Here is a 24,397-nt window from a genome sequence, read left to right as displayed (position 1 = left end):
GGGCTGGGTCAAGAACTGGTTGAGTGGAAGGCGACAATGGAGATCGCTTTGAGGAGAGGGATGTTACCAGTGGTGTGCCTCAAGAGTCTGTTCTTGGGCCTGTTCTTTTTTTTTTTAATTCTTTGTTTTTCACCTTACAACAAATATATATATATAAAACATTTGTCAATAAATACATCATTTGAAATTCTATCATTTATGATACTAATAGATAAAAATTTTATTCCATCCCTCCCTCCCTTTCAATCTTACATTCAATCAAATATCACATCAATAAACTTTCCTAATGATCTAGTCATTTAATAAATTCACAATTCCTCCTCCCATCCCTTCTATCTTGAATTGTATTTATAATATAAAAATGGTATCTACTCATTGCAATATTTTGTTAATGGCCACCATACCTCATTAAATTTATTAAAATTCCCTTTTTGCACATCTTTTGTTCTCTCCATTTTGTAAATATGACATATCGAATTCCACCAGAAATTATAATTGTCTATTTGAATTGGCGGATTTAAAGTCGTTCGGAAGCATTGGATTATTGCAGGTATACAGATTTTAGGTGATGCCATTTCAAATGGTAAACTGCTTGATTTTTCACAGTTGCAACATAAATATGGCCTTAATAAATCACAAAGTTGAAGCAGGCTATTCAGGAGGGGTTCCCTGAATGGAAAAATCTTAATAATCAGTATAGTTTGGAATTCTTGTGCTTTCAGGCGGACTTCCTGGGACACCAGGCCGTACAGTGGTATAAATTGATATCTGGATATATGAATAAAAACCCTAAAACTGGACTTAGAAAAATTTGGAGCATTGAGATTAAGCATCAAATTAATGTGTTTCAGTGGCCACGAATTTGGTCTTGGAGAATAAGATGTACGGTGTCCGCATCTATGAGACAAACTTGGTTTTTCCTTTTACATAGAGCATTTTGGACTCCAGTTCGATTACAAAAGTTAGATTCCTCTAAGTCAAATAGATGCTGGCACTGTAATCTTGAAGTAGGGACTCTAGATCATTTATTATTCTATTGTCCCTTTATTATGGCATTTTGGAAATCAATTTGGCCCTAAATTAATTGTTTACTGGAGAATCGTGTGGCATTATCTTATGATACGATTTTATTCGGTATGTCAATGAGAACAAAGAACCAAATTTCATCAAAGAATAATAAACTTTTGATGATTATGACAGGAGTCGCCATACAACAGATCACAAGTAATTGGAAAAATTGGGGCCTGTTCTTTTTAAAATTATTATAAATGATATTGCTGAAGGGTTGTCGGGTAAGAGTTGCCTCTTTGCGGATGATACCAAAATCTGCAATAGAGTACACACACCAGATGGTATAAATAACATGAAGAAAGACCTGGCAAAACTTGAAGAATGGTCTAAAATTTGGCAGCTAAAATTTAATGCTAAGAAATATAAGGTCATGCATTTGGGCTGCAAAAACCCGAGGGAACAGTACAATTTAGGGGGTGAAGAACTTATGTGCACGACAGAAGAGCGGAGCTTGGGTGTACTTTTTCATGCCACCCAGCTGGAAAAAATTTCTGGGGAGAACACTGCAGTCTCCACTAGTGCTCCTGATTCAAATCGATTCACTTTGAGGAATTGATTCAAATCAATTTGTTGTCTGAGAAAATCGGCCTCACCGATTCAGTGACCAATGCCCCTCCCCTCCCACCCCCCCCAGTGAGATCTGATATACTTCCGAAGCCTCCTAAAGCAGCAGCAGCGCTCTGAACGGGCTGCTCTGTGACCTGTCCCACTGGGGCCTTCCCTCTGCCACATCACTGATGACACGGCAGAGGGAAGCCCTAGTGGAGGCAGACCGCAAGTTGCCCATTAAGAGCAATGCCGCTGCTGACTGTCCATTGCTGCTGCTTTAGGAGGCCTTGGAGGTATGTCAGGTCTCACGGTGGGAGAGTTGGTGGGGTGCTGCTGCACAGGGAGATGGGAGAGAGGGATGGAAACTACTGTTCAGGGAGATGGGAAGGGTGGGGAAGAATAGAAAGATGCTACACAGGGGAATGGGTGGGAGGGGAGGAAAGCTGCTGCACTTTTAAACTAAACTAAACCTTAGGCTTATATACCACATCTTCTTTATAAACAATAGAGCTCGTCATGGTTTACAGAAATTAGCAGAGAGAACAAATACAATATGATTCTGGAATAGTAAGGGGATAAGCAGAATTTGGGGAGAGGAGAGGGGAAGAATTGTTGGGGTATAGGATAGGAAGGGAGAAAAGAGATAGAAAGGTGTGAAGGAGAAATCCTGCATTTAGTGGAGGGGAGGGAGACATGCATAGTCCAGCATCTGCATCCTGTCTTTCCCCTTTAGTCCAGCCCCCCCCTCTCTCTCTTTCTTTTTGCTTACAAACCCCCCCCCCCCCATGTCTAGCATTTGTTCTTCTTTCTTCCAGGTCTTTCTCTACCTCTCTCTTCCTCCCTCCCTGGTCCAGAATCTTTCCACCTCTTTGCAGTCTCTCTCTCTCTTTTCCCTCTATACACCCCCAAGTCCAATATCTACCCCCCTCTCTTCTCATCCTTTGTTTCAGGTTTCGCCCTCTATCTTCCAGAGCGTCATCCCCTTTAGATGCCTCTTTCCTGGATGGAGCCAGCACTAGTTTGCACTGATGGATTCGGGGAGCTGCTCTCGACAGGGAATCACGGAGTGGATTACTCTTATGACCGATGCAAGTCTCTCGGGCTGGGGAGCTCATTGCGGGGATCACTCCATCCAAAGCCAGTGGGACTCTCCATCATAACTGCTGGTTGATCAACCATCTAGAACTACTAGTAATACGGTTAGCGCTGAGAGCTCTCCAAAACACACTGCAAGGGAAAGCGATAAGGGTGTTTTCCGACAGTGCGCAGCAGTAGTGTACATAAATCAACAGGGGCACCTGAAGTGCTCCCGTGAGTCAGGGGGCTTGGTTGCTGTTCCGGTGGGCGGAATTTCTCAGTCGCCAAATCCTGGACCCAGGAGAGAGGTTTCTCTTACGAAGAGCATTTTGTCTCATTGTGAGATGGTGGGGCAGACCAACAATAGATTTGATGGCTTCAGCCAAGAACTCCAAAGTCAAGTGCCTCTTCAGTCAAAGAACAAAGCTAGGAAGCTTAGGTGTCAATGCATTGGTTCAGGCCAGAAGGGGTATTAAAGAGGATCAAATTTGTGAGAGAGGATGGGGTACTTTGGTGTAGGGCTCTATGGGACAGGCAGAGAATCTTAAATTTGAACCGGTGAGAGAGAGGAAGCCAATGAAGGGTTTTCAACAATGGGATACAATGATCAAAATGACCATTACATAAAAACCTGCCAGTGGGGGGCGTGGCTTGGTCGCACATGAAGAAGGTCGGTTAACGAGTGAGCTCTGTATCGGCAGTTTTTGAAAGTAAAACAAGTCGGATGAAAATTTATTAACTTTGTGGTTTAAACTGAAGATAAACTTGTGTAATGGCTTCGGGGAAGCAAAACAAGAATGAATCATCGTTTGCTACTTCTGGAAGTGTGAAGAGAGCAAAACCTGAACCGGAGTCTTTAAAAAAAATGGCGATAACGAAGTCATGAAAGAACTGAGAGAAATTAAGGAGATTGTGTCGGGCATGGCCAAGAAAGTTAACGATTTGACAGATGAAGTTTCCACTCTGAACAAGAGAATGGATCTGTTAGAAATCAATTCAAATAATATGGAAAAAAGAATGGATATAGTGGAAACAGAATTACTTCATAATAAAACTGACCACAAGAAAATTGAGATACTTACCCATGATTTGGAGAATTGTTTAAACAGAGAGAGGAGGAGCAATTTAAGACTATTAGGATTACCGGAAGGGGTGGAGAAAGGAAATGCAATCTCTTTCCTGGAGATTATATTACCCAAAATACTACCTATAAAGTCAAAGTTCCCTCTTGAAATCGAGAGGGTACACAGGATTCCTGTAAGGAGATCTGATAAGAAAATGGATCCTTGGCCATTAATTTTTAAAGTACTGAGACATCAACAGGTCATGGAGATCTTTCAGTTAGCTAAGCAAAATAAAAATTTGAAATATCAAGATGCGCGTATTCATCTAATTCCAGACTTTGCCAAAAACATGGCAAGCAAAAGAAAAAGTTTTTTGGATCTTAGACCCCAGTTGAGACCGTTGGGGGCTAAATATGGGTTACTATACCCGGCTCTTATGAAGGTAACATTTGAAAATAAAACAATCACATTTGATGATCCAATGGAACTACAAAGATTTATACAGCAGCAGGAACAGCCAATGTCTACATAATTCCTGTCATTGGTATGAAGAAAGGAGGGGGGAAAATGGATTTTATTTATACTGCTAGGCGTCTGTTCTTCTGTTGAAAATTTATGCTTGGAATCTTTTTACAAAAGTTTGAATATACTAATTATAAATAAAGTACTGTAATAGTAAGTACCTTAAGGAAAACAGAAAAGAATGTCTACAGATTCAAATTAACTTGAATGAGTCAATGGTCTCTGCAAGGAATTCATCAGACTAAGTATAGGCATTCTAAACTGAGTCAATGCAGTTCTAGTACTGCGGTTACAGCTTTTTGTGCATGATTTGAAACAGGAATTATACTGATAATATGTTTCTCTGTCTAACAGTTACCCATTTGCTCTACAGTTCCCGATTTTGAGATATGAAATTTTCTCTGTTATCACTTTTTTGACATGTTAGCAAGGATAGCTGGAGATATGATGGTCTCATGCCTGAATACTTCATCCAGAAAGGAACACTGAATTACCTTGGCCTGTCCCCTTGCAAGAGTATAAGTTAGAGAGTTGCGCGGGGACAGAAATCCCACCCGTCCCCACTCGTCCCCTCCTGTCCCCGCGAGGAATCCCCTTCCGTCCCCATCCGTCCCTATAAACTACAGAAATAGTTATTTCATTTAATTATGCTACTGAATTAAAGGTTCTGGTAAAAACCCATTTACAAATAAGCAAAAAGACTTTATTAATTTGGAAATATTAATTGGGAAGAATACATACTTTGTAAACGGGTTTCTACCAGAGCCTCTAATGTTTATAAATTTTTATCAACACAACTAATATACAACTTTATCCTAAAGCAAAAAAAAAAAAAATAGAATTTTTTTCCTACCTTTGTTGACTGGTTTCTGCTTTCCTCGTGTTCTCATTCAATTCCTTCCATCCACTATCTCTCTTCTCTCTGCGTCTTCCATTTGCTCTGTTACTGTGCCTCTCCCTTTCTCCCTCCTTCCAAATGGGACGGGCACCCATCTTCCCTCCGCTCCCCCCCATAGTCTGGCATCTCTGTCTTCTTCCCTGCCAACGTCTTCTCCCCACTCTCTCTTCCCCATTTCCTTTCAGTGTCCTTCTCCCCCCTCTGTCTTCCCCATGTGCTTTCAGTGTCCTTCTCCCCCCTCTGTCTTCCCCATGTGCTTTCAGTGTCCTTCTCCCCCCTCTGTCTTCCCCATGTCCTTTCAGCGTCCTTCTCCCCCCTCTGTCTTCCCCATGTCCTTTCAGCATCCTTCTCCCCCCTCTGTCTTCCCCATGTCCTTTCAGCATCCTTCTCCCCCCCGATCTTCCCCATGTCCTTTCAGCGTCCTTCTCCACCCCTTTGTCTTCCCCAGTGCTTTCAGCGTCCTTCTCCCCCCCTCAGTTTTACCTTAAGCGTCTTTTCCTCTCCACTCCACCTTTCCTCCCTTTCTCCCTCCCTGCCCCTTAACTTTGTGGAGCTTCCTTGCCCGACTGACAACAGAACAGGCCCAGTCCAACAAACCTCCCTGCCATGTAGCCGTGAATCTAAATTACCTTCTTACAGCAGCTGGAGTATTGAAGCTGCTGTAAGAAAGTAATTTAGATTTGCGGCTACAGGGCAGGGAGGTTTGTCGGACCGGGCCTGTTGTCAGTCGGTCGGAGAAAGCGCCACAAAGGTAAGGGGACCTGGCCGGCTGTGCACCCCCCCCATGGCTGCACCCGGGGCGGACCGTCCTCCCCGCCCCCCCTTGGTACGCCACTGCCGATCGCAGCACACAGCCGATCGGAACGGAAGTCTTCCTGATGTCAGCACTGACGGAGGGAAGGAGGGCTTTGCTTAAGCCCTCCCTCCGACATCAGCGCTGCCATCGTGGAAGACTTCCGTTCCGATCGGCTGTGTACTGCGGCAGGGCAGATAGGGAGAAGACGAGCCTCGCATCCAACCCCGCAGGATCCCCGTGACCCTAGGGGGCATCCTCACGGGATCCCCCGTGACTCTAAGGGGCGTCCCCACGGGATCCCCGCGACCTTAGGGGGCGTCCCCACGGGATCCCCGCGACCCGAAGGGGGAACCCACGGGATCCCCGTGGGTCCCGCGGGATTCCCGTCATCCCCGTTCCCGTGCAGCTCTCTAGTATAAGTTTAATAAGGCTTTGATGTGGTAATGGAGGATTCCTGATGTCCTGTTTGTTACAACAGATGAACCGTCGGAACACAGAAATGGCTTACGAGAACTATTACAGATTGATTCGAAGAAAGCACAAAACTATTAGTTATTACAGTGACAAAGCAATTTGAAACGTATTGTTTTAAGATTTTAATTAATATAGATAGCGATGTGTACATGAAGGAAGGCAGATGGAGAAAATACCCAAGGATGTCGGATTTCTGGAACTTGAATTTTGATCGCTGTGTTTCGGAACTATGCTATGTTTCGGAAGAATGGATATCAATTTGGATTCTTTTTACAATATCGTGGATGACACGTTGAATGACATGCGATTCGAGAGAAGGTGGATTTATTCTAAATGTTAGATGCTGGATAACGGAGATATGGATGTAGTGAAACGTTATGAAGCTTGATAGTTGGATAGAGAGCAGAGAATGACACGGGGAAAAAATCTGTCCCTGTCACTGCCCCGTCCCCAGCCCACCATCCTCTGCACCACCCCGTCACCGCCGTTCCCTTCACCGCCCCGTCACCGCCATCCCTTTCACTGCCCCGTCACCGCCACTGCCATCCCATTCACCCCCCAGTCACCGCCATCCCTTTCACTGCCCCGTCACCGCCACTGCCATCCCATTCACCGCCCCGTCACCGTCCCCGCTGCATCCATATAAGCCTTAGTACTGTAATATTTAGCTTATTCCTTTCTTATAAATCAAAGTTCCTGCTGCTGAACTAGAGAAAGAGATGTTCAGCTGGCAGGGCTTTGTTTATAAATTTTTATCAACACAACTAATATACTACTTTATCCTAAAGCAAAAAATAAATATAATTTTTTTTTTCTACCTTTGTTGTCTGGTTTCTGCTTTCCACATCTTCTCATTCAATTCCTTCCATCCACTGTGTGTCTTCTCTCTGCGTCTTCCATTTGCTGTTACTGTGCCTCTCCCTTCATCCCGCCCCAATTGGTCTAGCGCCCATCTTCTTCCCTCCGCTCCCCCATAGTCTGGCATCTGTCTTCTTCCCACTCTGTCTTCCACATTTCCCTTCAGGGTCTGTTCCTCTCCACCCTCCTTCAATGTCTGTCCTATTCCTTTCCACCACCACCCTTCCCTCCCTCCTTTACCATCTGTTCCTTTCTACCACCCTTCAGCTCCTCTCGCGTGGCCTATCTATCTACCTTCCTCCCTCTTATTTTCATGGCACGTTACAATGTAATTTGTGCAAGCCACTGGAGCCTGCGAGCTCGGTCCCTGTCCCATCCCCACAAACCATCTCGCTTCTGTGCTCCTATTTTCCCCATTTCTAATATCTCCCCTATGTATCTGCCATTGCCCCCCCCCCCTGTGTCCATATACCATCCCCATGGCATGTCCCCTTTATGTCTCTGTCCCTATGCCCCATGCACATAATTTCCCCTCTTTCTGTTACCTTCCTGTGTCCAGATTTCCCCTATCTTCCTCTTTCATACCAGTGTGTCTCTTCTTTTCAACCCCATCTAGCTTTTTTCCCTCTTTCTTCCCCTCCCCCCTGCTTCTAGCATCTGGCTCACCTGCCTGTCCCTCCCTTTCTTTCCTGCTGTGGATTTTTCTTTCCGTCTTCATCCCCTTGGCCCAGAATCCTTTTCCCTTTCACTCCCTCCTTCCAGTTTGAGCCGGGAACACGGGCAATCGCACGGTCCCCGCAGCCCCCACCCGCCTGCCCAATCGATCCTAGTGTTTATCCAGCTCTCTTCCTTCTCCTCACCTTAGTTTGCAGGCTTTCTTTTTCGGCGACCTGCACGCTTTCCCACGCACGCGCGGCTGCTCAGTGTTCAATCTTCTGCTCTTCTGCAACTTCCTGTTTCCGGTTGCGTCAGAGCAGAAGATCGAAACTGAGCAGCAGCGGGTGCGCGGCTCTTTGATAGTGTGCAGGTCGGCGAAAAAGAAAACCTACAAACTAAGGTGAGGAAAAGGGAGAGAGCTGGCTAATCACTAGGATCGATTGGGCAGGCGGGTGTGGGCTGCGGGGACCGCGCGATCCTTCATGCCTCACTGCGGGGACAAGACCATTCACCGCTCCATGGGGCGGTGAATGGCCTTGTCCCCGTCCCCGCAACGACTGCTAGTTTTCATTCCCCATTTCGGCGGGTTACCCACGGCTAAACGGCCACCGTGTCATTCTCTAATAGAGAGTACATAATAGCTAAGTATTATTATAGTGGTATATTCCTGTGGTAAAAGAGATTGTTTGGAAATCGATGAAGATCCTTTGCATATAGGAGTCTTATAATTTATAAATATATGATATCTTATGAAAATTATTATAAGTATGGATTGTTCTACGAATATTGTTTATTTATGTCTTAAGTCTTAGAGGAAACATATTGATTTTAAATATGCTCATGTTTTCTTATGGTGCTCCTCATCAGATTCTTAGTAATAGAAATTCATTTAATGAACTATTCCTTAGAAGAATTAAATTATAATGCATTAATTAAGAGATGAATATTGTGATTTTGGTTCATTTATATTTCTGTTAATTTAAAATAAGATTGAATATATAATTTCAAAAAGTTGTTAATTGGCTGGTTTGAGTAAGATATCGTTTTAAATATCATAATATGGAATAAGAAGGACTTATTTTAAGTGTTTAAGCAGGTTTTAGACTGATTCATTAGAGATTTGAGGATTTTGGATGAGATAATATAGAGGTAAGAAATCTCATAAAAATTTTTTTTTTTTTTTTTTTTTTTTTAAATTTTTATTTATAAGTTTTCCATTCTTACAACATTTGAGTAATATAATATACAATAAAGTTTTTTTACATATTTAAAATATTATCATTAATAATACATCGTATTTAAAATATAATATGATAAAGATTATACATTAGCATATAAAATATAATTCCCATCCCCTTTTTATATAGTATATTTCCATTAATTAGTCAAATCCCACCCCTTACATATATAATTATTTATCATTGTGCTAAGAATTAATCATTAGAATATTTTGTCAATGGTTGCCAAATTTTGTTAAAATTAAGATGATTTCCCTGTTGTAACGCTATTATTTTTTCCATTTTATAAATATGACAAACAGAATTCCACCAGAACGTATAATTTAATTTGGTGTAATCTTTCCAATTTTGAGTAATTTGTTGCATGGCGACTCCTGTTAGTATTAGTAATAGCTTATTATTGTTTGCTGAAATCGGACTCTTAGTTCTCATTGCAGTACCAAATAATATGGTGTCATACGAGAGTCCTACGTGATTCTCTAGTAACTTATTAATTTGGGGCCAAATTAAATTCCAAAATGCGTTTACAAAGGGACAAAAAAAGATTAAATGATCTAACGTCCCTATTTCCAATTTACAATGCCAGCATCTATTAGATCTAGTACTATCTATTTTTTGCAGGCGCGTTGGGGTCCAGAATACTCTATGTAATAAAAATAACCATGTTTGATTCATAGATGCTGACCTTGTAGATCTTAATCTCCAGGACCAAAATCGTGGCCATTGAGATTCAGAAATTGTCTGACCTATCTCAATACTCCAAATATCCCTAAGACCTGTTTTCTTTTTTTTATTTAAAAATCCATATATCAATTTGTACCATTTTGCGGCTTGGTGACCCAACAAATCCGTCTGGAAACATAGAACCTGTAGACTATATTGATTATTTAGATTTTTCCATTCAGGGAACCCTACCTGAATGGCCTGCTTCAATTGCATCCATTTAAAATATTGTGATTTATTTAATCCAAATTTATTTTGCAATTGTGAAAAACTAAGCAGTGAGCCTTCTGATATGATATCATTCAATGTTCTTATTCCTGCATTTATCCATTGTTTCCAGACGATTTTAAATCCGCCAATTCTGATCCTGGAGTTTATCCATATTGATTGATTTAGAGATTTAGCAATAGGTTCAGGTGATAGATTACTAATATATCTCAATGTTTTCCAAGTGTCAAATAAAATTCTGTGGTCTTTGTATCTTTTAGGCATTGTTATAGTTATTAACTGTTCTGGATATAAAGGGAACAGGAGCCGCCATTCTAAATATAGCCAATCTGGTACATTTTCTAGAAGCTCTGGGAGGATCCAATACATACCCTGTCTTAAGATATAGGCTTGATGATACCTATAAAAATTTGGAAAATTTACCCCCCCTTCCATAATTGGTCTTTGTAATGATACTAAAGCGATTCTTGATCTTTTCCCACACCAAACAAATTTTGTAAGAATATTGTTAAGTTTTTTATAAAATGACCCCTGAAAAAATATTGGAATCATACTCATTTGGTAACAAACCACAGGCAATATCATCATTTTAATTGTTTGAATTCTTCCCCACCAAGAAAGATGTAATGGATTCCATTGCTCACACATTTCTGTTATTTTTTTCAATAAAAGTTTTTCATTCTCTTTGACTGTGTCTTCAATTGTATTTTTGATCATAATTCCTAAGTATTTTATACCATCATCTTTCCAAATAAATGAATATGGGTCAAATAATCCTTTGGTACAATGAACATTTATTGGGAGAATTTCAGATTTGTTCCAATTAATTTTATATCTAGAAAAAGTACCATATGTTTCTATTAAATTAAGTATACATGGAATAGTAGTTTCCGGTTTTCTTAAATATAATAATATATCATCTGCATATGCAGATATTTTAAATTCAAAATTGTTAAATGATATTCCCTCTATCTCCTTAGTTTTGTTTATTGCAATTAATAAAGGTTCTAGGACAATATCAAAAAGTAAAGGAGACAGAGGGCATCCTTGTCTAACTCCCCTGTGCAAGTTAAATCTATTTGATAAATTATTATTAATATATAATCTTGCTCCAGGAGAGCTATACAATGTCTGAATCATTTTAATAAAACCGGATCCTATACCAAACCATTGTAAAGCTTGGTATATAAAATTCCATTCCACTCTGTCAAAAGCTTTTTCTGCATCTAAAGATATTAAAAAAGCTGGATCATTTATATTTTTTGCTAAATTTAATGAGTGGAATGCTAATCTAGTATTATTTGATGAATGTCTTTTAGCAATAAATCCTGTTTGATGTACATCAATAATGAAAGGGAGAGCTTTTGCCAATCTTAATGCTAATATTTTAGCCATTAATTTGTTATCCACATTCAATAATGAAATAGGCCTGTAATTTGAAACCAGAGTAGGATCTTTGTTTGGTTTTGGTAAGACTATAATTATCGATTCTGCCATAGTACCAGAAATTTTTCCATTCTTTATTTGATATTGATATAAATTTAACAGATGTGGTAATATGATATTTTGAAAAAATTTATAAAATTCAACAGTATACCCATCTCCACCTGGAGCGGATCCAACTCTAAGAGATTTCAATGCTGTTTCTAATTCTTTTAAAGATATAGGTTCTTCTAAACTTCCTTTTATATGATCTGGAATATTTGGTCCAATATATGAATTTAAAAAAGTTAATCCGTCTTGTTCTTTATTTTTATAAGAATTGGAAGTATATAATTCTTTATAAAAATCAAGAAATTGTGTTATAATATCTTTTGTGTTGGTATGTGTGTTACCTTTTGTATCTTTAATTGCAATAATCTTAGATTTTCTTTTCTTTGCTTTTAGAAAGTTTGCTAATAATTTACCAGCTTTATTTGAATTTCCATAATATTGTACTTGTTTGTTGAAAATGTCTTTCCTCACAATTTGAGAAGAAATTTCATTGTATTTAACTTTTAATTTTAATAGTTCTTGTAATGTATTATTTTCCCATTTCTCAATTAATTTATTTTCTAATAATTTAATTTGCTTTCCCATCTCAATAAATTGTTTTTTTTTTTGTTTGTTAATAAATGTTGAATATGAAATAATATTTCCTCTCATAGTTGCTTTAAAAGCATCCCATAAGATCTCAGCATTAATATCATCTGATTCATTAAATTGAAAGAATTCTTGCATTTTTATTTTGAAATCTTCAAGAAATTTTGAATCCGCTAATAAATCATTATTAAATCTCCACATTAAATCAGAGTTTTCAGCATCATAATTTTGAAGATTAATCCACACACCAGCATGATCTGAAATTATAATGGGATCAATTACTGCTTTTAAGACACGCTGCGCTATATTATTAGAAACAAATATATAATCAATTCGTTCTCATAAAAATTTTAATAAATTAATATATAGAAAAATAACAATATGAGCTAATTAATATGATACAATGATAAGAGGGGAAAATTAATAGATATATGAAATTATGGGAGTATTGGAAATAAGATTACTATGTTTAGTAAGAGGTTACAGAATATTTAATAGGAATAGTTTGGAATGATACTAAGATAAAGCAAACATAATATTAAAACATTAATTAAATGTCTTCTTATATATTGATTTATGACATTAGTCTATTATTTTATTCAGATTTATACAGTTTTGTTTTGATAGATAATGAATATATAATTTATGAACTAGTTTCAAATTAAGAGAGGAATTAGCATAAATTATCATAAGTGTATTTCATTTGACTTTTCAAGATAAGATTTAAAATAGTCTGTCGGGAGTTTTTGTTGACTGGTCTAATATGTGTGTTACCAAGTTTTCACTGTTAATAAGAAAATGGGGGTGGGAAGGGTGGGGTGGGAAGGAATAGGAAGGGGAAAAATATATTTGCAAAATTTTAAAGTATTGGAAATGGTGTCTGTTCATTTTAAATTATTTAAATTTGATTATTATTTAATAGTATGGATATTTAATAATTTGAATTGATAATGGAGTGTAAAATTTTCTCATTCAATGTTAATGGCCTCAATCATCAAATGAAAAGGAAAAAAATGCTTGCCTTTTTGAAACAACAAAACGCTGGAAGGAGGTTGGATGAAAAAGTGCCTTTTTGCCCCTGCAATTGGGAAGAAAGCTGGGGTTGCCATATAATAAATAAAAAATGTTCAGCTAATTTTCAATTGATTGATTCTGATCCCTTGGGTAGATGGATACATGTGAAAATGAGCATGGGAAATAATACCCTGGAATTGTTTAATGCATATGCCCCGAGTACGAATCAAATTGAATTTTTTAAAAAGTTACAACAATTGATAATCCCACTGGCTGCTTCTAATCTAGTAGTGGCTGGAGATTTTAACGCTGTCATGGATCCATTAATGGATAAAAAAACAAGTAAAGTAATGAAGTCATTGGGATTAGATAATTTTGCACAATCTTGTGATTTGAAAGATATATGGCGAATACTTCATTTTGATGATCGGGAATTTTCTTTTTGTTCGCAAGTTCACAAATCCTTTTCAAGAATAGATTATATTTTGGTCTCAAATCAAATGGTACAACAAGTTACAAAAGTTTCCATAGATCCTATCATTTTGTCTGATCATGGAAGTGTATGGATTGAATTTAAGCTTGACGAGAAAGATTGTGGTAGGTCTATATGGAGATTTGATAATACATTGATTGCGGATTTGACTTTCCTTGAAGAATTAAAATTAAAAATGGTTAAATTTTTTTCAAATTAACACTTCAGAAGAAATTAACATAGAAACATTATGGGATGCATTTAAGGCTACCATGAGAGGAAATATTATATCATACTCGGCATATATTACAAAACAACTTAAAAAGCAATTTTTGGATTTAGAAAAGGAAATTAAACAATTGGAAGCTAAATTAGTTGATAAATGGGAACAATGTACCCTACAGGCTTTATTAAAAGCAAAGGGTAAATATAATGAGATATCTTCAAAGTTGGTAAGGAAAGATTTGTTTTCCCAACAAACTCTGTATTATGGAAACTCAAATAAGGCGGGAAGATTATTGGCAAATTATCTTAAAGCAAAGAAGGACAAAAATTATTGCAATAAAGGATGAGAAAGGAGTTACACATACTCAAATTGGAAATATTTTAAGTCAGTTTCTAAATTTTTATAAAGATCTATATTCTTCAGAGCCTTATGAAGATAGGAAAAAAGATGGTTTAGAATTTTGAATCTAATTATTGGACCGAAGGTTCCTGAACATATAAAAAGAATTAGAAACAGCTTTGAAGTCTCTTTGAGTTGGATCCGCTCCAGGTGGTGATGGTTTTACAGTAGAGTTTTATAAATTATTTCAAATTACCCTATTACCTCATTTATTAAATTTATATTAGTCCCAATTAACTAAGGGTTGCATTACTGGTACTATGGCAGAATCATTAACAATCGTTTTGGCAAAGCCAAACAAAGATCCCACTTTGGTTTCAAACTACAGGCCTATCTCGCTAATCAATGTTGATGGAAAACTTTTAGCTAAAGCATTGGCTTTACGCTTAGCTAAGGCTCTGCCTTTTATTATTGATATACACCAAACGGGATTTGTTGCTAAGAGACATTCCTCTAATAATACCAGATTGGCTTTTCATTAACAAAAACCTTAAATTTAACAAAAGCCCTAAAAGATCCAGCTTTCTCTGTCTCTTTAGACACGGAAAAAGCCTTTGATCGGGTTGAGTGGACTTTCATGTATCAAGCATTAGATTGGTTTGGTATAGGTTCAGGATTTATACAAATGATTCAGACGTTGCATAGTTCCCCTGTTGCAAGATTGTATATTAACAATAATTTATCAGAGCGTTTTAATTTGCAGAGGGGGGGTTAAACAAAGCTATCCATTATTTCTTTTGCTTTTTGATATTGTATTAGAACCCTTGTTATTAACCATTCAACAAGCAAAGGGGATACAGGGTATTCCTCGCACAGATTGGGAATATAAAGTCTCTGCATATGCAGATGATATTCTGCTTTGTTTGAGAAATCCAGAAATTACCATTCCATGCTTGCTAGTGTTGATAGAGAAATTTGGAAAATTTTCAGGGTATAAGATAAATTGGAGCAAGTCAGAAATTCTTCCACTTAATGTGCATTGTACTAAAGGCTTATTTGATTCATTCTCATTTATATGGAAGGAAGATGGATTAAAGTATTTAGGTATTAGGATAAAAAATACACTGGAAGACACAATGAAAGAGAATGAAAATTTTTTATTAAAAAAAAGTAATAGAAATGTGTGAGCAATGGAATCCTTTATATCTTTCTTGGTGGGGGAGAGTCCAAACTATTAAAATGATGATATTACCTGTGGTTTGTTATCAAATGAGTATGATACCAGTTTTTTTTTCAAGGGTCATTTTATAAAAAGTTAAATGGTATTACAAAATTTGTTTGGCTGGGTAAAATGCCTAGAATTGCTTTAGTATCTTTACAAAAGTCAATTGCGGAGGGTGGAGTAAATTTTCCAAACTTCTATAGGTATCATCAAGCCTATATTTTACGCCAGGGTATGTATTGGGTCCTCCCAGAGCTCATGGAAAACACCCCAGGTTGGTTGTATTTGGAATGGCGACTCATGTTTCCTTTACATTTATCTCATGTTCTCAGTGTAAAGATGCCTAGAATATATAAAGAGAACAGAATATTGATGGATACATGGAAAACATTGTGTTATGTCAGTAATTTAACACCTAACCCAATACATAAATCAACAAATCAATCTTTATGGCTAAACTCCAAGATTCAAATTGGCGGATTTAAAATCGTATGGAAGCATTGGATTATTGCAGGTATACAGATTTTAGATGATGTTATTTTAAATGGTAAACTGCTTGATTTTTCACAGTTGCAACAATAATATGGTCTTAACAAATCACAAAGTTTTAAATGGTTGCAGCTGAAGCAGGCTATTCAGGAGGGGTTCCCTGAATGGAAAAATCTTAATAATCAGTATAGTCTGGAGTTCTTATGCTTTCAGGCAGATTTCTTGGTACACCAAGCCACACAGTGGATATATGAATAAAAAACCAAAGACTGTTCTTAGAGACATTTGGAGCATTGAGATTAAGCATCAGATTTTTGCATCTTAATGGCCACAAATTTGGTCTTGGAGAATTAGATGTACAGTGTCTGCATCTATGAGACAAACTTGGTTCTTTTTGTTGCATAGAGCATTTTGGACCCTGGTTAGATTACAAAAGTTGGATAGCTCTAAGTCTAATAGATGCTGGCATTGTAATCTGGAAGCAGGGACTTTGGATCATTTAATATTCTATTGTCCCTGTATCATGGCCTTTTGGAAACCAATTTGGTCTCAAATTAATTGTTTATTACAGAATCATGTAGCATTATCATATGATACAATTCTATTCGGTACTTCAATGAGAATAAAAAGTTAAATTTCATCAAGCAATAATAAACTTTTATTAATTATGACAGGAGTCGCCATACCACATATCACCAAGAATTGGAAAAATTATAGTAGACTTAACTATACTTTTTGGTGGAATTCATTGTGCCATATTTACAAAATGGAAAGAACAATTGCCATACAAAAATAAAATTATAATAATTTTAAAAAGATATGGGGGCCATTGACAACTTATTGCAATGATTAGACGCCATTTTCCACTGAAAATAAATTTGTAATATGGGGAAGGGGGGTGGTATAAAGTTCTATTTAAGGTTTAATCATTGGATAAGAATGTAATATTTATACAAAATTTATGTTTAAATATTTGTGGAAGGGTGGGTGGGGAGGGAATAAATTACATGTATTTAAGATAATAACAAAGAAATTCAAGTGATGTGTATAAGTACAATTAATGTAATATTGTGTACGTGATGTAAGATGAAAAATTAATAAAGACTTTGGAAAAAAACAACAACCTGCCAGTGGTATTTTCTAATACCGGATGTCTTTTAAGTTCGGTGGAAGAGAGGGCTAAATGAATAATGCTGCAATAATATGAGTAGGACAAAAGCATGTAGGAGGGGTAAGGCAGAATGATCGAGGAACTTTTTTACGGACATAGCATAATGCTAGGAAGCCTGCATTTGCGAAGTGCCCTATTATTCAACAGTGCTAAAAACTATCTCTTTTTCTTTTTAACCTCCCTATATCCCCCATTCATCCATACATCTTCTGTCTCCTCTTTTTTTCCAGTTTCCTTCTCCCCTTATTCCCACAACAAGATGGAATATTGGGAGGTCAAGAGAGCACAGCACTTCTCTGCCTTCATGCATTTCCACTTGAAAATAGATCATAATTACAGAAGAGACATAATTACAGAAGAGACTACTGTTATAACAGTCCCAAATGTGTCCCGCCTTGTCCCAGACCCAGTGCCTCTTACTGCAGGACACAAAGGTGATCCCGAAGAGGGGCAGACACCAACTGGTGAATGAGACAGAGGCTGCAACAGGAGGTTTGTAGGTGTCCTCAGTCCCTCAAATCGGGAATAGAGCACCAGCAGGTTATTGCACAAGCCCAGTATGTCAATGGTAGCCATGGCCAGAGCCAGTAGCTGTTAAGTGCCTGGGCTGAATAGCTGCTTGCTGTGCTCAGGGGGCCAGGGCTGAGCAGCAGTGGTGCTGTTCCCTCCCAGATTCAGAATAGTGTCATCAGGGCTTAGAAACGACTGAGTGAATCCCTTGCCCAGCCATTTTGGGGTTTTTTTTTGTTTACTTTTTGCTCAATGCGGTTTGATTGGTTGAGTAGGCAGCCTTCTCAACCAATCAAACCACATGAAGCAAAAAGCAAGCATTAAAAAAAGCACAATACAGAGGGTATTCACTGAAGGCCCTGACAGCATGCCATTGACCTACCCTTCTATGTCAGTTAGTCCACCCATGCCATCATCTCATTACTACTTTATCCCACTATCTCTTTTTTTAACCTCCCTATATCTATTCCCTATTCATCCTTACATCTTCTGTCTCCTCTTTCTTTCCAGTTTCCTTCTCCCCTCACTCCCACAGCAAGATGGAATATTGGGAGGTCAAGAGAGCACAGCACTTCTCTGCCCTCATGCATTTCCACTTGAAAATAGAAGAGAGTGGGCAGAAGGGGAGAGACTGCAGGGATAAGCTATGTGTTACTTTCATAGGTGGAGAAACCAAAAAGCATTGGCAACAACAAGGTTTCATGGCATAAAAGGCAAATGTGTAGAAGTAATCCTGACTTGGTTGTGAAGATAAGTCAAATGTTGAGATTCAGTCTTATAACACTTGCTAAGTTGATGGGGGTTCCTTGACCTTATTCATAGAAGTGAGCTTAGTATGCCTGTGTATAAATATCCCTTGCTGGTAAAGGAATTATCATGCCCAGATCATAAACTTAAAATTTTAATCTCCATATCAAATGTGAATGTTAGATTCTTCTAAAAAGTGATATGACTTTGGATGGTTCTATATTTGGATCAATTTCTGGTTCTATATTTTCTAGTGAAACAGTATTGTGGTTCACAGAATTTGAGCACAAAGGAAAGCTTGTCTCATTTTCTGAGTACATGCACAAGAATGTCCTTATAATCCTGCATGTTTAAATATATTTCTCTTCTCCTTTCAGGTACTCAATACCTATTTTTAACACCAAATCGCTACATTTTTCATGGTGCTGAGGTATATTCTGATTCAGAAGATGTTATGTCATCCAGCTCATGTGGAAGTAATAGTGACAGTGAATCTTGCCATAGCCCAAGTATAGAAGAGCCTGTGGAAGAGGAGAGTGAGACAGAAGAATTCTACAATGGTATTGAAGATGATGCTGATGTTCCAGATGGAGAAGATGGAACTGGCTGTGGGGTAAATGGAATAGGAAGAGAGACAATAAATATACTAACAGATGAAACCCTAGGGATTGACAGTACATCACTGAAGTTGTAATGTAATCCATGCCTGAGTATAGTAACGTTTCCACCAGCAGGAGCTTTGGCATGCAAGAGTGAACATTTTTACTTCTGGACTTTGTAGAGCAAGGAAACAATAAAGGTATAATATGTATAAACAGCTAAATAGAAGTTTTTCATGCATAATTTGTGGACCATTTCAATAATCTGTGCTTGATTACACATTCAATGCTAAATTATTACTTTTCAAATGAGGTACTAATTGCATCCTTCACCATTTTCATGTTTTGGGGGTTCCTTTATTCTGTCAAACATCTCTGTCTATGCTGGGGGGGTTTTCTGGATGATACCTATTTTTGGAAAAGTTTTGTAAAAGCCATTTAGAATCCTAAATTTAATACAAAGGGAACAGCTAATCTAGACCAAAGAAGAATGACATTTCCCAAATCTTTTGTCTTTAACTTTTTTGAATGGTTTTAATGTGAACATCGTTATGCTTCCGCTTGAGTTTAGTCTCTCAAAGAATTTGTCATGAAACACTGGCATTTTCCATTGTTTATTGTGGCAGCTAATGTTTTGTTTTAACATACAGAACATTTATTGTTTTTGTACACTGTATGTTTTCAGTCATACTCAAATGAGTAGAGAGTGAATGGAACTGAAAATACACTTTATGCCTTATTAAGAATGATACAAATGCTGTCAGTACTAAGAAAAACACAGAATGTCTATGTTTGAGTGTGGATGATCATATTTCCTGTGGACATGCAGTAGTCTTTGTTGGCTCATAAAACTTTAAGAAATAAAAACATTCATTGAATCGGAAATGCTCTTAAGGGGTTTTTCTCTTATAGAAACAAATGTGCCTGCTTTGATTTTTCTCATAATCTACATTGATTTCATGATGTTACATGAACATGCCTGTCACTGTGGTATAGCTTGCATTACAAAGCCCTTTTCAATTAAAAACAAACTGCTGTGAAAGATGCAAGCTATTATAAATCTTTTAATAAATGGTACTTTATAGTAGGAAACATGTTTTCCTAGTATTTGTCATACTGTGACACACTTTATTCTTGGTATATCAACATAAAACTGTTTATGGTTCCACAGTAATTTTATAAAACATTTTGATTAGTTAAAATGTACCTCTTTGAAGTCCAGTGTCTTTGTAATATGAAGAGTTCTTTGTTGTCCTGAAAACGGTCCTCTTTCTTTTTCCCATAGTGAAAACCACTTTGAAGAAACTTGATTTTTAAGCAGTGCTTCTTTATTTAAATATATAGCCAATAAAACTGGACATAACAAAAAGTTGCAGACTGAGGATTGTTTCCTTTCTCTACAGCTAACTTTCTAAAATTGCACAGCATTGTGGTATAGCAGTGTCTTTTTCCAACTGCATGTTCATTTGTTTTTAATAACAATCCAAAAAAAGCGATATAATATTTTTAATATGTATTTCAATTTACTTTAGCAAGACATTAGAAATATTTATATTAGCTTTTCTTTAGTATAGATCGATAGCACTATAAATTAATGCCCAAATATAGGTTGAGAAATGTATGCGTTAGCAAGAATGACTGTTCTTCATCTGTTGGCATGTGGTCTTAAGGTATAATTTTTGGAAACCAAATTGTATTTGGTTACATTAAGAATGCAGTATGTTTATTTTTCATTTGCATGATAACATGTACTAAGTTGTGCTATAGCAAACTATTTTAAATTTAAAGATTTTGTTTTAAATTATTTTTACAATGAGGATAACCTTTCTGCCCTTTTTATATTGTATATAATGTCTTTTATGTAATCTACTGACATATGTTTTGTAGAAGACTTTAAAATAACTGGCGATGTACCTGCAACTTTTGAAATACAAAACCAGTGTTTTTATACTTGTACACTCTGTTCTGTAATCTATTAAAATTGTCCTTTGGCATTGTTTCTGTAAGTATTTACATCCAACACCTAATGTGTTTTTGAAACAAAATGGCTGCATTGCAGTAGTTAAAGTATTTACCTCTATTCAGATATGTTGTCTTATATTGGCATGACATTATTTAATAAATATGCTTCTATAAACCAATATGGCTTGGTATTAACTACTAATACATATTTTCAACACATGATTTGATATTTATTATTGCATTCCATTAACCAAAACTAATATTAGAAGCCATTGAAGTTGCAGCATGAGTTTGGGGAAACATGCTTTTTACTATGAATTTCAACAAATTGAATATAACAATGAAGTGTGATACCATGAACGGCTACAGTTTTAAATAATAATCTTGTCTTAATTAATTAGAATAGAAACTTTACATTAAATATTATTGGTACATATTTCCCCTAGATTCTGCATATGGATTCTGTCTGCTGTTTTTTTCAGGATGAAACCTGTTTCTGAAAGTTTTGTAAAAGCCATTTCTAGTGCAATAGGTGAAACATTTTAGACAAACTCACAAACAAAATTCACAAATTCTCCATTACGGCGCCAACACTATGGAATGCAATACCAACCATGCTCGGACAGGAATCATCCCTATCTTTATTCAAGCCCAAACTCAAGACCTTCCTATTTCAAGATGCATTCAGTGAAGGTTAACTCCTTATGAAAAATCATGAGACTCCCTTCCCCCTTTGTATTTACTCCCCCCCTCCTTTTCTCTTCTTTATTTTATTGTAACTTTTTTCCCCTCTTCCTCTTTCCCTATTTGTTTCTGTCTGTCTCATCTGTCATGTCCCCTCAAATACTTTAGATTATATATATTTTTCTTTTAACTTTTACTGTATTTAAATTGTAAACTGTCTAGATACTTGTGATGGACTGTATAACAAGAAACTACTAAACTTGGAAACTTGGTAGTGTCTTCATGGCTGCGTGCCATCTGCAGAAGAAATCCAGTTCCGATTTTTCTCTGTGCTTCTTCTGTACTTCACTGAGCTCATTAGCTCCACCTATAGTATATCCCTTTTGCATGCGTGCTTGTAGGGGAATGTTCATTCTGCTCTCCACATTTTATTATTAAGTGTTTAAGTCCTTTTTTTTTCTTCCGGATTCTTGTGCTTTGTGTGTTTCTTTCGCTTTGCCTGCATTGAGAACACGCAGACTTCTGTCTGTAGCTGACAGGCCAATCCCATTAGGTATCTGTTAGCTAGCCTGCTTAGTTTCTTTGGAACTTGGGGTCGTCTCTGAAGTTCTCACCTACTATTAAGCAGGGGTTACGTGCAGACTTCTTAGGCACCCTTAGGAGGCTCGGCGGTGTCTTGCAGGGTGCCGACTGGGTCTTCTCGCCTCTGCCAGTCCCAGTGTGTGTCCGTCAGCCCGCAGGGGTGGAGGTGCAATCAGGCATGGGGTCTGACTGGCAGCTCGAAGATCAGCTTTGCAGAGCCATTCCCAGCATGAGGTGGTGATTCTATAATCCAGTGTTTCTCAACTTCTTCAAGCCAAGTACTCCCTAAGCCTAACAAATACCAAATGAGTACCCCTGCCCAAGCCCCCCCTGACCCCACCCCCATAATAATAGTACTAATTGTAACGCAATTTCTTCCATCCATTATACACACAATATAATCTTATACATAATGGTAACCACAAAATTTAAAAAAACACAAAGCACACTGTATACATAAAAAATGTTAATTATCATTTATATTCATTTTTTATTTCAAAGAGGTCAAGGCAGATGACTAAAATATGTAATCAATAACAATTATATAAAAATAGGCAAATATAGACAGCAGAGATATAAATTCACAAAACTGACACATTTTGATTACTAAATTGAAAATAAAATTATTTTTCCTATCTTTGTTGTCTGGTGATTTCATGAGTCTCTTGTTGCATTTCCTTCTGACTGTGCATCCAATATTTCTTTCTTTCTGCCTCCTGCATGCTTCCTCTCCTCCAGACCCCATTCCCTTCCCCAACCAACATCTCTCTCTCTCCCCCTCCATGAGTCCAACTTTTCTTCTACTCTCCTCCATCCCTATTGGCAATATACCTCCCACTGTCCATTTGTCTTGAGAGGTCCAAGCATCTCTCTCACCCCCCTCTATTGCCACATCTAACATTTCTCCCTCTCTCATCCCCCAGATCACGTGCAGCATTTTTCACCACTGCCCACCAGCCCCATGCCCATTTCTTCTATCACCCCCCTCCAGCACAATGCCACATTTCTCCCTCCATCACTATGTCCAACATTCCTTTCCAAGCATCCTCTTCATTCTGCCCTATCCACCACCATATCCAACATTTCTCCCTCTCATCCTTCTATTCCCCATGCATCTCTACCTCACTCCTCTCTCTGTGTCCAATTTTCCTTTCTTCCTTTCCCCATGTGCACCATCTCTCACTCGCACATTTATTCTACTTTTCTATTCCCTCCCTTCTGTGTCCCATGTTAATGCCCCTTCCCTTCCTTCTATGTTGAGTTTGTGCCCCCTCCCCACCTTCCAGCTTTGTCCCAAAATTAAGATCCCCACCCGCCCACACCCTCCTCCAACCCATCCACAGAAAGCTGCAGGCCCAGCCAGCCTGCACCCCCTTCCCCTGAAGCTGAACCATCCACAGAAGCCGCAGGCGCTGCCGGGATCCCTCCCTGCCTGCCTATCTGCCAGCCCGCTACAACACTCCTACCCCAGAAGCTGACCCTATTACTCTGTTGAAGCCGGACTCGCTCCATCCTCCCCCAGCAGCAACTCCAGGCAGGGATGGCGCATGCAGCAATTCACACGCTGCTCATGGGTGGCCCACAAACCTTCCCTCTGACATCAATTCTGACGTTGGAAAGAAGGTTCAGGGTCAGCTATGCAGCATGTGAGTCGCTGCCTGCATCCCTGCACAGAGTGCTGCTGGGGGAGGAGGGAGCCATTTCGGTTCCAATGAAGTAAAAGGGTCAGCTTCATGGATGGGGGTGATGCAGTGGGCCAGCAGACAGGCAGGGAGGGATCCCTGGTGATGGCCAGGCTGCGTACCCTTAACAAGCGGCCCGCATACCGCGTGTTGAGAAACACTGTTCTAATCCAGCTACTGTAAGAGAGCTGAGGCAGGCTGCAGCACAGAAGTCCAAAGGAAAAGAGCAAAGCATGCCTGGTCTTCAAAACCCTCTTTATTAGCAACCAATGATAAAAATCCATGTACGGACCAGTCTCGTCAATCATAAAAACATAAGAATAGCCTTACTGGGTCAGATCAATGGTCCATCAAGCCCAGGGGCCCATTCTCACAGTGGCCAATCTAGGTTACTAGTATCTGGCCAAAACCCAAGGTGTAGCAATATTCCATGCTACCAATAAAGGGCAAGCAGTGGCTTC

The 24,397-nt window shown here is 38.2% G+C and overlaps 1 protein-coding gene across 3 annotated transcripts in view; it reads left to right on the top strand.

The window, feature by feature from the left end:
* SIRT1 (sirtuin 1) overlaps positions 1-21,018 on the top strand; it is a 149,146-nt gene extending 128,128 nt beyond the window's left edge. For 2 of the 3 annotated variants that reach the window (XM_033941660.1, XM_033941657.1), the window contains one exon: positions 18,805-21,018. In XM_033941660.1, the coding sequence (XP_033797551.1) occupies positions 18,805-19,121 (317 nt within the window). In that variant the 3' untranslated portion in view covers positions 19,122-21,018. Of the gene's footprint in view, positions 1-17,400; positions 17,750-18,804 lie in introns of those variants that run through there. The other variant, XM_033941658.1, reaches the window with a different exon arrangement.
* The last annotated feature ends 3,379 nt before the right edge of the window (positions 21,019-24,397 follow it).

The sequence above is a fragment of the Geotrypetes seraphini genome, chromosome 4, assembly GCF_902459505.1.
Source record: "Geotrypetes seraphini chromosome 4, aGeoSer1.1, whole genome shotgun sequence".
NCBI classification, from domain to species: Eukaryota; Metazoa; Chordata; class Amphibia; order Gymnophiona; family Dermophiidae; genus Geotrypetes; species Geotrypetes seraphini.
This window is presented reverse-complemented; position numbering and strand designations above follow the sequence as displayed.